This window comes from Lonchura striata, chromosome 1, assembly GCF_046129695.1.
Source record: "Lonchura striata isolate bLonStr1 chromosome 1, bLonStr1.mat, whole genome shotgun sequence".
NCBI classification, from domain to species: Eukaryota; Metazoa; Chordata; class Aves; order Passeriformes; family Estrildidae; genus Lonchura; species Lonchura striata.
Window position 1 is genome coordinate 48,109,151 of NC_134603.1, and position 15,974 is coordinate 48,125,124.

A 15,974-nucleotide genomic window follows, 5' to 3' on the forward strand; every position below is an offset into this window, starting at 1 on the left:
TTTAATCTGGTTGACTGCCCTGGAGAAAGGACTCTAAAGACTGTGTTTGCAGAGAATCAGTGAATAGAGGGATGGACATCTGCTGGGTAAATCCTCTGTTGCCAGGCTATAGAGTTTTTAAAACACAGCAAATTTCATTGAGATACTGCTAACTTCTGTTGCCTAAACTACTATGGCATTCAGTGAGGGGCATGGGACAGTCTACTTTAAGACTCACAACCATGATATGAGCACTACTAGAAAAAAATGCTGCTCCATTAAATTCAAATTCTGAAGTGTTATACTCACCACAGTGTTCTTGAAGTTTCTTCTCTCTCTGGTTGGCACATAAATGACATAATTTGTTCTGATATATTAGTTGCAGGATTAGAAGGCAACTCAAAAGTCCTTTAGCTGATGTTTCAATTAATGTATTTTTCAAATGCACACACTTCATGCTCTAGAATTTAATGTTTATGCCATTATAGTTGTTATTATATGAACCACACTAAATGAGGTCCAGGTTGTATGTGGTTCTGGATGGCATTAGTGGTGTGTTGGTGAGCATTCTTTGCTGTCACCTAATGATGCCACAGGTTCTGTGTGGTGCCTGAGATGTTTACACAGTGTGGCGGATCTGACACAGCCAGTGACCATACCCTTGGCAGTGGGAGAAGGTAGCCCTGAGAAGTAAAGCACCAAGGAATAAATGTCTGAATAAATCCCTTCTCCTTGGATTTTCATCCCTTTTGAAAAGAAGCAATGGGTCTGATTCTGTCCTTCCACAGGTATTATATTTGGTATCTTCTCAGATGTTTAATCTCATGTGAAGGAGAAATATGTGGTGTGCGCTCCCTCCTAGTGCCTGACAGGCCTGGTTACACTGACAATAAATTACAGCAAATACTTTATTTTCGCTAAGCTGTACTTATCACATATTTTAGCTAATGATCAAAGAATTTACCAGTTCTAGGTTTGATGTAGTTTCTGGTTTTGTTTTTGTTTTTATTTTCCCAGCAGAACTTCAGCTTCTTCACCTGATTTCCTCAACTTCTTTCTCAAAATGTTCAAAAATTAGGGCTGTACCTTGCAAGATGCTGCATGTGCACTGGAAAAAAGCTGACCTAGTGTTATCGGGGTGTTTGAGCATGGGGACTCCTCTGGCTGCAGCATCAGCAGTGGAAGGGGAGAGCTGCCTCCATCAACTGTAGACAACAACCATGTACTTCTCAAATGGTGATTAAACTTTCAAAACAAGGCTTGCCTGGGCTCCAGGGAGCTTGTTCTTGGTGCTCCATGTGGCAGGACTATCATTCCTCATCCCATTCCTATGGAGTGAGTAGCTCAGAGCATGGCCAGAGTGCTGTGGGACTCAGTTCCAGATGGGTTTGTGCAGCCTGTTACATGGTGTACACTCATTTTCACTGCCTCTCTGTGCTTGGAAAGAGAGCAGTATTCCTGGCTCTTTTTCCTGCTTTCACAGCCATATATTCATACAAGGTTTTTACCCTGGCTGGTATAATCACAAAGGAAATAGAGCAGTAGCCTTTCAAATTAAGGGAAAAGAGCAAATCAAAAGACATCAGTCTCCTGAGCCAGAGTCCCAACTACCACAGGGTTGGGAAAAATGCCATGCACATGATTTTGCTGCATGCTAAAATAAAGGGAAGTGAAATGAAAAAATATATCACCATGTTCTTTAAAAGTACCTACAGAGTTGAAGCAACCACAAGCTATGCTGTACAGATGGTTTTTCTCTTGCCAGGGAGAAGTGCAGTGAGGCCAGAGTCTTTTAATCTGTCATATATATAACTGAAGATTTGCAGTTGGAATCAGACTTGAAAATGTAAATGGCTTTTCAATTGCAGACTCTGGTCCATAATAATGGCTTTAATTCAAAGCTTTGTCTGGGTAGAACGACAACAGTTCTGCCTGTGGTTTTTCTTGCCTTATTTTATTTTTAGAATTTTCTCATGTGTAAGATGCCACAAGATGAACGCAGACTGGGAGACCTTGTGGTGATGTCTGAAATAAATAAAATACTCTCCTTCTCCACAAAAAGAGTTAATTCAGTGAGTGAAGAGTCCTGACCTGGACTTTTGACCACCTTCCCACTCCTGACCTGGCTAATCTGGATAAAATGGTATCCAGAGATCCAATCTATCTTTGGAATTAGTTTTTTTTTCCATGAAATCATCAGCTGCTGACAGCTTTTGCATCTTAAAGTTAAAAATTGGGGAAAATCAGTGATTGGTCATTTTTAAATGCTACCAATTAAAGCAAATTCAAAGGTGTTTAGAATTGAAGTGTCTCTGGTGTTCAAATTCAACAATTGTGTTTTTTTAAAAATGAAGGTACCTCCTTTTTGTATTCCCCTTTTCAGCATGTACATTTCTGCAGCTCTTGTTTATTAAAGTTTGTTTATTGAAGATCCATGTTTGACTTCATAAAATGCACCTGTTTAAATGTTGATACCAATGAGAATTTAGTATAAAAATGGGACCTGCAAGTCCAAATACTGCTGTGGATGTATTTTCCACTGCAGACAGTGTTTTGTTGCTTGGAGACCTACGGTGTGTTCTTGCTTTTCTTTTTTCTTCCAAAGTTGAGTTTTGTACTTCTAATACAGATGGAAAACTAGAAAATATTATGTGTTTCAAAACTTGCGTAGGAGGAAAAGAACATGTAGGAAACACCAACCAATCACCAAAACAAAAGCCTCAACCCGGCTCCCAGAAGACCTGGAGCCACCAGGAATTTTTGTTTGTGCTGGGAAAGTATTACATGACTTCAGGCACCAACTGAATGACATGCCTTTCTTGCAAGGCAGGGATGTGTTCTTTTCACAGCTGAGAATGGGAATTACGAGAACCACGATACTGCCCCTGTTATGTTGTTTCTGAGAAGAGAGCTCCTCTGTGGTTGATCTTACTAGAAACCACGATGAGGACATCAGGGTTCATTATGCTCCTCAATCATTCTCTGTATTTTTTTTCTTCTACTCCCTGAGCTGTCCCTTTCTATTTTCCCCTGTTCCCCTTCTGTCGTCAGCTCTTCTCACTTGACCTTTTCTCTTTCTTATCTCCTTTCTTTGAAACACAGCAGGAAAGCAGGGTTGCCTCAGTCTGTCAGATGATGGGCCAGTGACAAGGCTGTGCCTGTAGGTAAGTTTGCTTCTACAAGCAGATAAAATGAAGCTGTCTGTTGTTCAGATAGCAGTTTTGCTGTTGTCACAGGCAATAATCCAGGAACTTTATTTGCCTGCTACAGTGGGATGCTGCAATGCCAAGGATGTTTTGTCTGATTTCCACTTCCAGGCTTTTATTTTGACATAAAAAACCAAAGTGGACAAAAATGCATTGTTGCCATTCAGAAAAATAATTCATCATCTCTTTTATATGAGGGTGGGTAATAGAGATGGAATTAAAGAAATGTCATCTTTGCAATATGCCCAGACTTCTGAATAAGGATTCCTAAACAAAATCCTTCCAAAGTCACATTTCAGACTTGTAGCTTCCATCAGCAGGATCTCTGGGAGGGCTGGCAGGAGCATGGCTGCAAATACAGGAAGTTTGGAAGCAATCCTTTGAGCCTGGAATCACACTGATGCCTGAGCTGTGGATTTGTGCCTTGGCAGGACAGATAGAAAAAGTAAAAGTCACATGCTAATCTCTGAATTGGATATTTTAATCTCTTGAAGAACAAGGACCTAAGTATAACTTGAATTTAGATTCTGCTCTGGTGTAAACCCAGAATAAGTATGCTTAAACTCAGATACACAGACTGATTTTTCAAATGCCTTATAAAATATGTAACTGCCTTATAAAAAGCCAGGCACTTGTAACATGCTGTAATTCAGTAGGAAACCACCCTTTATACCCATGTTGTTGCTCTGTGCTCTCTTGCAACACTAACAAAAAAAGAGTATGGTGGAAACTTCCACCATTCATCGAGATGCCCAGAGTGTCCTCAGATAATCCCTTGTGGGCCTGGATGGTGGGATCAGAGCCAGGCTCTGTCATCAAGGCTCTCCAGCTGGTCAGAGGGATGTGTTTGTTCCCAACCACCCCTTACTGTGTCTCAAGATGAATGGCTCCACACTGACCACTACAATTACTTGACAGTCCCAGGAGAGATGCTGTTTAAGCTAAAGGACAGCACTGGAACCAGAACAAATGTGTCTAAACTGGACATAATTGCATTCACTCTGGTTATTAAAAGAAGATTCCTAGTAAAGTTTTTGAAGAGCAGCCGAAATTATTAAAGGAATAAAGCAACCCCTAATTTTTAAAGTATAAGTTGGTATGTTTTTGGGAAGATTTGTTGAAGCTGAGCTGCAGGAGAGTCAAAGGTCTCAGCAGTCCTTTAACCTTGTTGTTTCTGACCAAGGGATCTCTTGGTAATTTAGTGTCAGGTGTTAACTCTTACCCACACAGGACATTGCTCTACACTGCTGGTGCTCTTCTGCTGTGATTGCACTGTGCTCTGCTCTCCAAAACAGCAGCAGAAATAGCTGCCTCCTCTATGCAGGGTGCTGGGGGAAGGACACCACTCTGTTTAATTTAGCATTGAAAAGCCCACTCCCCTAACTAAGGTGTATGAAAAGTAATTTGCTGTATGTCAATGTTGGTTTCACTGGAAAAAGTCACTTTTGAAAAATCACCTGATAAACAAAATATCTAAAATGAGACATCAAAATGAATCACATTCTTGAAAATCTCCTTTTTCTTCCAGTCACAAAATGGGGCTGGCAATACTTACATGCCTCTGGGAAGTTCTCTGAGTAAGAAAATCACCATGGTATGCAAAATCTTCTCCAAAAAGGGCATTATTTTCCTGGTAATTTGCTTTTATTGTCTTGGTCTAAAAAAAACCCCAAAACATCTCCACACAAACTTCATAGCATTACACTGAGTTTATTTTGAAAAAGAAATCAAAGAATGTTTTTTTTCATCTCTGAGCCAGATGGGAAGAAAAAACAAACCTATTCCACCATATGAAAGAAAACAGATGAGAACTTTCAAAAATTTTTTCAGCCAAGTTTTTTTTTGTTTGTTTGTTTTTGTTTGTTTGTTTGTTTGTTTGTTTCCACTAAACAGCATGAAAAAAATGAGGTGGAGATGGTGCATGAACAAATAGGCTCTGGTTTTAGGAAGGCCTGGTTTCTGGGGAGCAAGGGTTTTGTCTGTAAGGCAGTTTACCATTCCATTTATAGATGCCCAAGGTATCTCTGAGTGTGGGTAAGCAGTGGGAACCTCCAGCTCCTGCCCAAGCCCTGGGGAGCCCAGGGTGTCCCAGCTGGGAGGAGTACCAGGCATGGGCAGGTGTCCCATGCCAGTCCCTCACCTGGGTGAGCCCCAGCACCTGCACAGGGCAGTGCAGAGCCTGCTCCAGGGACAGCTCATGGAGGAGCCAATATCTCCAGAGTACACAGACACACACAGAAGTGAGGGAGGAAAACAAAGCACTGCTGGAGGCTGGAGCTGGAGACTGCTTGTTCCCTTTGGATGTGTGAGCTGCTGTTCCTTTAGGCAAGGAGCCTGCACTGGGGAAAAGTGGTTTTGTTCTCACGTGTGAATCCACTCAGCCACCTTTCCCCTACTTTCCCCTATTCCTTGTACCTCAGTTTCTTCCCACAGCCAGTGGCTGCCCTCTGACTAGCTCCTTGCCTTGCCAGTGATCAGACACCAGCTCCTGCTACTTGCTGAAAGCAGAGTAGCTACTTGCCAGGAACAGAAATTAAAAGAGGAGGTCAGCCATCTGAGAGTGAGAGGAATAGTAAGACCAGATCAGCCATTATAAACAGATAATTAAGCCATCATAATGGCTAATGTGGGGACTGATGTGACTTAGTTCAGGACATCCCTCACCTGGAGGCCCATCTGAGGTGTTTGGTGTTCTAGGACAGTAAGCAGCAAAGTGCTTCAGACCTTCTCAAAAGTCTTGTTCAGATCAGACCTTCAAAACCATGCTCCTAGCCCCATGTGCTGCAAGAACAAGGCACTAAACCTGCAATTGCAGGATAAAATAGCCCCAGCCATGCTCAGAACCAGGATGGTGTAGGTGAAAAAGAAGACTTTAATGGAAAAAAGCTTAATCAGTTTGATTTTGAATACCTATGAATATTCTGGGTCCATATCCCTCTGATTTCCACATCCCTCTTGGTTACACATACATGCACAGAGTTAACAACATTCATTTCCATGTCTCCACTTAGTGATTCCTTTATTGGAACATTTGCAAGTATTAATTGTAGACAACAAAAGAAATGGGAATTGAGATTTATAAGCTCTAATCAGCTGAAGGCATTTCCAAATAAATTAATGAAACAAGTCAGAAATTACAGTTAGAAATCCAGAACTGAATGTAAATCACAATGACTTTGTACCTTCTCTGCCTTTCCCTCTTTTTCTTCCAACAGTCACAGTGCTTGCCAGGGTATATAAACTTGCATTTAATTTTATGTAAAACAAGAAGGATGATGGGACCTTGTGCTCAATATGACAAGTTACAATGCTTGTGTATAAGAAGGAAAGCAAAACTCAACCTGGGACAAAATAATTTGCTATCACTTAAAACATTCTATAAAACCTGCATTATTACTCAAACCATACAGAAATATTTGATGGGAATGTTTTCCTATTAAGGAGTGGCAGGTCTGACTTTCATGACAATTTCTTGGCCCATTCTGGTGTCCTGCTTGCGCTCCTGCCCATCTATCCTTTCTGTGACATGTTCCTGAGCTGTCTTAACATTCTCTTGGTCCTCCCAGTGATTTCAATTCTTGTTGCCATTGAACACCTCTGTTTCCTTCCTGCAGGAATACTAGGTCAGAAGGATGGTCTGTCTCAGCACGCCTGGCTGCTCAGGCTGTATTTTAAGGATGACTGGACACATCAGGCATGCAACTGCAGCATCCCTCTTCATCCAGTTTTGTCTAACAGCTGCAGTGTTTGATTCAAGTGTGTGAACAGAGGGTGTGAGCCCAGTCACGTCTCATTTTTCAGTGTCCTCAGCTTGTCATTCCTCTGGCTGGAGGACACTAGATAACTCTTGGATAATCTGATCTAGTGTATGTACTATCACTGCTGTTGCTGAATGAAGAGAAGGATGAAATCTGGGTAAGGAAGCAATACAGCTTGGGCTTAAAGAGAGGTTTCTCATTCACTTTTTTTGGTGACAGAAGTCTGTGACATCAGTAAAAAGCGTAAAAAAAATATAATTTAATGTGGTAGATGCTCAAAACAAGCCAAAATAAGCCAACATTCAAAACAAGGTAGCAGTGCTTCCACTTCAGTGTACCTCTTCAAAGCTCCACTCACCAGGGTTTGTGAGGCTCTCTGAGCACATAAAATACTAGTTTTGTACATCATTATCCAAAAATAGCAGTTTGACATTATCTCCACAGACAATGTGTAAATATATATGTAAACACTACAGCATGTGTCTGCACACAACTCCTTGGTACAACCATTCTACCATGACAGTGGATGGTAGAATCAAGTTGTATTCAACACCTTATGAAAAAGAAAAGGCTCAGGAAATCCAGACTGTCTGAAGACAAGCCCTGTCTCCATGTGACACAGGCTTACTGCAGCTGTAATAAATAAACCTTTTTATGTAATATATAAACCAATTTTTGTGTTGTTCCTGTCTCATAACTAATTTGTACCCACAGGACAGATTCCCAAATATAAAATTTTGTGTATTTCGGAAAAAAAAAAAAATATTTAAAACACTGGGGGGAGATGTAGGGAAACAGCAGTCTTTAATTGATTGATCTTAGGAGCAATATTTGAAAATCTGAAGTACAAAATCTTGTCTCTTTCCAACAGAGCTGGAGTATTTCAACAGACTTATCTGCATTCAGCCAAGGTAAATGGCAGGTCAGGAGGCAATGGAAAAACATCTCTCCAAGAAGCCAAAACAACATCCTTCATTATAGAGCACATGGCCATGAAAAGGGTATAAAAACTGGAAACTGGAAAACAAATACCAAGGTTTCTGCTAATGAATTAACCCACTAATTTTTAAAATTCCTGATAAGCAATATTGCTGCCTAGACAATGGCTCATGGGACTGTGGAGGAAACTCTCTGGGTTATGGTATAATATTTTTCTTCTTTGCAGCATATTTTATTTTCTTTTTTGTTTGGGAGAGAAGTATCAGTCCAAGAAAACAGAGAGATCGATTTACATGGCACTTTGGAGAAGTGCAAGTTTATTAGACTCTTCTGAGTATGGCATGTTTTTCTCACCAAATCTTGAAATCTGTCTTAAAAACAAACATAATTTAGTGTGTGTGCAGCTTCTTTGTTTCTCTTTCCATAAAATTTCTCACCTGGGCTTGACCTGCAGTATGTGTGGCAACTGCTGGGGTAGAATTACTTACAAGAAGGGAGAAGGAATGAAAACATTTCAAATTGAATATTAAAAATTGCAGATTTACTTCCATGGAATTTCCTCCTGAGTGGGAGGAAGGGAGGAAGGAAGGGAGGAAGGGAGGAAGGGAGGAAGGGAGGAAGGAAGGAAGGAAGGAAGGAAGGAAGGAAGGAAGGAAGGAAGGAAGGAAGGAAGGGAGAGAGGGAGGGGGAGGGAGGGAGGGAGGGGGAGGGAGGGAGGGAGGGAGGGAGGGAAGAAAAAGCTTTTATTAAAATGGTCTTTCCATAATACCCTGATGAAACACTGGCTGTGATCAGAGCTATAATGAGTAGCTAGTCCTTAGTAAACTTAATTGTTACACATGCAGACTAAACTGCATACAGTAAGGAAAACACTATCTAATATCTGCTTTAAAAGTTATTTAACCAGAACAAATCATCCGGGAAAGTAAAAAATATTTCTAACTGGAAAAATATTTCCCTATAGCTGAGCTAGGCCTGACAGCAAACTTTAATGAATTATTAGTACCTTTATTGTTTTCTTTGGCCCCTGTGCACTATATTTGTAAAAAAAAGTCAGTAAAAAAGAGAACAATTGTAAAAAGCAAATATTTTGTACAAAAATACAAAGTTTTAAAAGCTCTTAAAAGTATATTCCATATTATTGATAAGAGTTGGACTATATATATATATTTATATAAAATCTATATATTCGTGTATCTGTATAATTTTCCTACATTTGGGATTTTAGCAAATTGAGCAACTGTTTACACAGTTGCTTTATATGTTTTTCTATATGAGTGACCAACAGTCTTACTCAGATTGATAGAATGTCTTTCCTCAGAAGACATAAGCTGCTTATGGATGTGGTTACTGGTTGGGAAGAAAATCTAAAACAGAATTAGTCCAACAGTATTTCCTGATGCTGAGAGTCGAAAGGCCTTAAATAATTACAAGATGCTGGAGAAGAGTTATTGCTGAATTCCTTGATGCTGTTAAATCAGTTTTCAGTGCTTGCTTTTTTCTGTTTTCATTTTTTTTTCAATTTTGGAAGTCAGTGTTGCCCTTTCCCAGGATTTTCTTCTTCTTGACATAAATTTCCTTAATATGAAGGTATCTGTAAAGTTACAGCCTATTACACTCCAAGAAGTTGCCCTACAGTATGAGAGAAAACAAGAAAAACAAAGAGAAAAAGAAATCCTGTAAAAAGCCTGTGAAGATTAAACAAATTTCCAAAAAGAAAACTTACAGAGATCAAGGTATGTAAAAAATTTGAGCGGACTCGTATTCAGATCCTGTAAGTCCCGGAGGATAAATATTTGTAAACCTCAAAGTTTTCTTAAAATAACAAATGTATGTAGGAAAACCAGGGTAAATCATATTGTTACTTACACATGGTCCTTCACTCTGGACATCCAAACAGAATTATACACACAAAGCTTGTTCAGCACTTAGTTTTTTCTTAGGGGACTATGGATGAGATGTAATTTTGGCTCTAGCTGACATTTATGTCTCCCTTCACTGAAATTCAACCGACAAGTTTCCAGCTGGAGGAGCCAGGCGCCCTTGGCAAAGCAATGTTTAAACAGGTTGTATGGAAGAGATAACGTTTCAGGCAGAGCCCCTCCATGAACACAAACACCAGCTTTGACCACGTTCTGTGACAATGGGGCCAGGCTCTAAGCAGCCATGGGAACCACCTGCCCTCTGCTCCTACAGAAATGCCTGTGTCAACAGAAAGAGATGCCCTGTGGCAAACACCTGGCTGACTGCTGGCCACGCTGGCTGTTTATGAGTCCTTCACTCCAGCTGCAATGGATGAGATGCTTATGGCCTATGGACCCAGCTTCTCAGTCCCATGGGACATCTCCTGGGTAATGGGAATTTTAAGATCTCCTTAGCAGTCACCAAGTGTCTACTATTGCACAAACTCTCAAAACAAAGTCTTTTTGGTTTTTGGAAGCTGGTTCCTGAGCCACCCTACGGCAAGCTTTCCCTGTTGTGTGGCCACTGACCCTATAAAGGCGGCTTCCAGTGTGGGTAGAATCTGGACCATGTGCCATATCATGCCCATCATTTTAGGGATGTGTTAAGCCTACAGGAAATGGTCAAGATTCTGAGCATTCCATGGCTATAGCCAGCTTCGAGGCTGCTTTTTCCAAGTGCAATAAATCCAGCACTTGCATCTGGATCTGAGTAGAATGCTCCACGTGTGATTCCCCCTCTTCCTCAACAAGGCACTGCTGTAGCATTTGGTCAACATCTCACCTCTAGCTGTGACATTTAATATGGGCAAGATGAAATAATTAAACCAAGGGCCTTGCTTACCTTTGTCCATGTCTTTTTCACAAATGAAATTGTTAACATCTTCACAGTAGAAGTCATTCCAGAGCCCAGCATAGATCAACCCAGCACAATCTTCCCCTGGTCCATGCCCGTGATTCCAGTTATCAGGCTGCCCAGTTTTCCAGTTTCTTTCCACAAAAAAGCAAGAGACATGATTGCACAACACAGCACATATGGCAGGTTTTCACCACAAGAAATTAACGAAAACATCATGAGATCTGTTCTGAACGGGAAACACACATTGAAACAAACAATACATGACTCTTGCTGAAAATGGAAAACAGATGTATTACAGAGAAGGGAATCTATTCAGCCTCAGGCTGCCAAAATCAGAGACCTAAATTTAGACCAATGAACTTTATTTTAGTTTCTGAGCGTACATGCACTCACAGTGGGAGTGCTCCATGCTCCAAGTGTATTGCTCCATGCCTGTGAAACCTGCACACCGCATTCCTGCTGGCAGATGGGACTGAGAAGAGCCCACAAGCTCAGAGGTAATGCCAAGATGCCAACAGCCTGCCCTTGCTCACTGCAAAGCCCTCTGACTGCACCAAAGGTGGGCATCTTGGGAGGAACGGCAAAAATACATGTGTTTGAGGACACGTGCTCAGATGGGAAGGGGATTCTATTGGCTTTTAAGAAATGCACACAGTAAATTTACACACATCTTTTGAGATCGTTAGCTTTGATGGCAAAATTGAATGTAGCAAGTAAAAAATCTTGCAAGTGTTTCCTCATCCTGTTTTGGTTTAGCGAGTGAGAAACGTTTCCAAACTCAGGATTTAAAAGCTCAATTTTCCTGAGGAAACAGGTTGTTGAAGGGAGCTTGTGATTGCTGGCTGACACAGTCCATGCTCAGCTAAAAAACATGCCTGCCTGACACAGAGCGTCCAACCAGGCACCTGGAAGGACACACAGCTTTCCAGAAGTAATGAAATACTCAAAAAATCTGTAACCAACAGATCTGAGGTTATGACAGAGCACCTAAAACCGTGGTGCAGTGGAAATCTACTAAAAGCAGCACCTTAAGGAGGATCAGTCACAGTGCTGCCATGAAGAGGAAGAAAGATGAAAACGGAAAAGGAGAAAAAGGGGAAAATATTACAGCTCATTTGAAATGAATCCGACTTTTTCCATGTTTTTCATCTAAATGAACACCAATGAGATCACAGCTAATCAATTTGTAACATCTGACTGACTGTAGCCTGTTTTTCTGAAACACAGCATGTTCAGATCTATAAACTCTTTAGTCTACTCCTCAGTATTAAAAATTTGGGTGGCTGCAATCTGTTCCATTTAGGACAAATTAGGTGTAACCCTAGGATTCCTGGAAAGCTGCCAATTCAGTTCTCAGCTGGCCAAAGCATAGACACCCTCATTTCATGCATTTTCCTTATGTACAATGCTTTCCACTTGGATTTGGGCTTTATGTAAAGACTGGTCATTTTTTATCAGAATGAGTACTCTATTTATAGCCAGTTGTAATGCAAATAAGGAAAATTCAAACCAAAACAGTAAAACTGTGCTTTCCATCTCAACTTTGTAATAAAAGTCAGAAGCAAAAGTTTTGGCAAGAAACACAGTGCTGCGTAGTTATGTGATTCTTTCATTCAACATTCAGTTTTCTTCTGGCAAGGAAAGGAATCCTTGTGCATGGAGAAGGCAGACAGAAAGAGCCACAACACCCTCAGTAACAAATTAAATTATTGGCATCTACAACCATCTGGATTCATTAGATAATATCTAGATGCTGCTTTTAGAAGTGTCGGAATATGTGATATTTACATGATCTTGAGATTGTAGAAAGTTTCTGTCTTTTAGCCTTGCTGCGAAAGAAGAAGTCATAACATTTGTTATGGTTTTTTTGTTGTTGTTGTTTGTATTGGTTTTTAAGGTTGTTTATTCTTGCTTATCTATAATATGTTCTGTCTGACTTGCAGCAGGTCTGTCTTGCAGGGCAGTGTGTGGGGCTCTGCCCCTCAGTGGGATGTTACAAACATTATATACCAGAAACTACATGTGCTGTATTTACAATAACATGCCAATATCTATCACCTACGTTGAACAGTGTGTCTCCAGTCTAAACCAAAAGAAAAATGTTAACACTACAGTGAAACATGGAAGACATGAAGAAGAAGAAAAAGGACAAGGTACGCTTAATTTTTTTATTTTGCTTCTTTTGAACTCCTTATCTAAAATCTTAAAATTCTACTTTTGCACCTGTGTCACACTAATTATTACTTATATCAAACAGAGCTTGTAAATCATCCTGTAAGATTGAAAACTCTTTTCTATGGACAGAGATCAAAGACAGTGTTTCTTGGGGCTCTGTACAGGGGGGTTCTTGACCCCCTGCCAGGGTCCCAGACTTTCTAGGGCAGCCAGAGGGGTGCCCTGGATTCCCACATAGAAGTGTCAGCATTGCTTTTTATTTACGTACGCGTAAACTGGTAAGGATCCATCCAACCATCTCCATTCATTTTCCTTCTCTGAATCTGTTAGTCCAATCCAGAAGCTGCCTTTCCCAATAATCTGTCTTTTTATCCATTGCTGTGAAAGAAAGATCTTAGTCCATAACAAGGACAACAGTTTTTGGGGCTAATATACTACACTGGTTTCATAAGCCTCTTGTTACTAGAATAGAGTGGGCCAGAGAAATTTTTCTAAGCAGAAGATGTTTCAGGAGTTGGCCTGGGGACCCCTTGCCCAGACTAGAATCCCTTTCAGTGTTTGCAAGGAGCTAGAGAGACCTAGGCATGAAAATTGGGTTGACATAAAGCTAAAGCAAATATCTTATAGACACAAATTGAAAAAAAAAAAACAAAACAACTAAGAATACGGAATTGTATCTTGACATCTCCACTGCCATGTTGAATAGTATTAAAAATACTATTTGGACAGCAAAAACTATTGGTTAGATTATTTGGGTTATACTAGTCCTAGAATGAATGTATTAAATCAGATAATTTAAAATTAAATTATATTCACTGCTAAAAAAAATACTTTGATAGTACACAAAGCATAATGGATTCCATCTTTAAAGTTCAAAACTCTGTCAATTCTCAGCAGCTTTTCTGACTGCTCTGTCCCCATCACCTTCAGAGTCAGTATCAGTTCTACTCAAACTGCCCTTCTGCACAGGGATAAGCTGCTGATCAGGCAGAGGGCGGACAAAATTCTAATGAATGAATCAATGTGTTTACTTCTACTGTATGAATTCATGGTGCTCTCAGCTTCCCACTATCTTGTGGTTTCTACATGTTAAACAACTTCAAACGTCCTCCTTGAAAAACAGCAAGAGAAGGTAAGTACCTGCTCCTCTTTGTTGTTGATGATAACCAAGCGCGATGCTTTCTCTTCACAGAATAACTTTGCCTCTTCAAAAATTTCTCTTTCAACTGAAAAGTAGTAGCACTTTTCCGTATAGTTCTTCCAATGGGGAGAACAACCTGTGATGTGAATTTTTTTGGTGTTAAGCCCATTATTGGTAACTCAGCAGAGCAGTAACAGGGTCAGTAATAAATGGAGAAGCCCATACCCATGCACAGCCTGCAGTGCATTGATGGCTTACCGTTAGCCTCGGGTACGGGCGTAGGTTCCCTCTGCAGTGCCATTGGCATCCCTGGACCTGGCGGCCCTGGTGGGCCAGGGGGGCCCTTTGGGCCAGGCAGCCCAGGGACTCCAGGGAGTCCGGTTATTCCTCGTGGTCCTGGTAACCCTGGGCTTCCCACAGTTCCTTGCAGGCCTTGAAATCCAGGCGGACCTTGCGGCCCTGGTGGCCCATCCTTGCCTGGTGGCCCTGGTGGCCCTGGGTCTCCATTCGGTCCAGGCAGACCTGTCTTTCCCGGAGAGCCTCTCTGCCCTTTGGAGCCAGGCGATCCTCTTGAGCCTTTCCCACCTTTTTCTCCTGGTGGCCCGGCTGGCCCAGGTGGGCCCTTCTCACCTGCAGGTCCTGGTGGTCCAGGCTCTCCTTTATCTCCTTTTGGTCCTTTTAGGCCAGCGGGGCCAAGAGGACCTTGAGGGCCTCTGTCACCTTTAGGTCCCCTTGGACCAGGAGGGCCTGAAACAATGAAAGCATGCAAAGTGGGGATATGCACAGAAAGCAAAATAAAAAGCCCACGCGGGGTGGGCTTGTTTAATACATCTCAGACCAGCACCACTGGATATTTAATAACTGTGCTAACAGCTGCTTTAATCAGTGCTTGTAATAGTGCAGCTGCATCCCAGGTCCTATACAGTGTTGTCCTTCCCTTGACCTCCACAAAATACAGGATACAGAAAATACTCTGATACACCCAGCCATGTGAACTGGACAGTGACACCATGCCCCAGGTGACCAGCCAAGGTGCCAGCCCCTGCAAAACTCTGTGCGCTAGTCTACGCTAGTGCACCAATCCTGTGTGTTGGTGGTCCTGTTCCCTCACTCTGCCACGCTCCCTTCTCCTCTGGTCTCATTCTCTGCTCTCAGTCCCAGGACTCTTTCTCCTGATCCTGTTTGTTGGTCTGTCAGTAACAGGGTGTCAAAAAGAGACAAAATGATGGATAATGAGCAAAAGGCTAACTGTGGGGAAGACCAGAAGTTGCAAATTGGCCAGCTCTAACAAGACAGGGAATGATAACTTATGACAGGAAATGACAATTCTGTGACAGCAATAAAGAACAAAACAATTTGGGATTCTGTTAATAGATAAGCAAATCCCTTGTCAATATCTTCCCACCCCCAGCATGAATCTACATTATTCAAACTTCTCCAGAGATAGATTTCCAAGCTGCAATCATTTAGGCCTGGTTGAAATGAGAATGGTTAAGGTTACTGACATGTAATCTTGGCTCTAATGCAGCTGTAGTTTATTTGGAGCAATGGATTTATATTTGTGATTACAGGTTTAGGCTGGTTCACATCTGATTGGAAATATGAGTGTTCTTTTCATTTGGGATAATATTTGGCTGGGATAAACCTCCTAAACCTGATGCTATTTATTTCTGGAGAAAATAAAGTATCCCAGGATTACAAACTAAGCAAAGTAGGATGTTTTCTGGCAGACTAACAACTGGCTTAAAGTGAAATAGCAACTTGTTTTTCAGTAAGGGTGGACTTTCCTGGGAGTAGTCCAACATATATTTTTTAGCCATTTCCTCCTTACTGGGGATTGGTTTCTTGAGGTTCCACACCTTCACTCGCTTATTTTAGAAACTGAATCAAAAACAGATCCAGTCAGTCAGTCAGACAGAATAAAATTTTGCTAAGTCAGAACCTTCTTTCATAACA

At 41.2% G+C, this 15,974-nt stretch overlaps 1 protein-coding gene across 1 annotated transcript in view; it reads right to left on the reverse strand.

Moving 5' to 3' along the window:
- Window positions 1-8,589: 8,589 nt before the first annotated feature.
- COLEC12 (collectin subfamily member 12) overlaps window positions 8,590-15,974 on the reverse strand; it is a 93,715-nt gene continuing 86,330 nt past the window's right edge. Inside the window, exons 6-10 of the mRNA XM_021551511.2 lie at window positions 14,277-14,765; window positions 14,018-14,154; window positions 13,146-13,255; window positions 10,688-10,833; window positions 8,590-9,514 (exon numbers count right to left, since the gene is read on the reverse strand). Coding sequence (XP_021407186.1) covers window positions 9,495-9,514; window positions 10,688-10,833; window positions 13,146-13,255; window positions 14,018-14,154; window positions 14,277-14,765 — 902 coding nt within the window. The 3' untranslated portion in view covers window positions 8,590-9,494. The remainder of the gene's footprint in view (window positions 9,515-10,687; window positions 10,834-13,145; window positions 13,256-14,017; window positions 14,155-14,276; window positions 14,766-15,974) is intronic.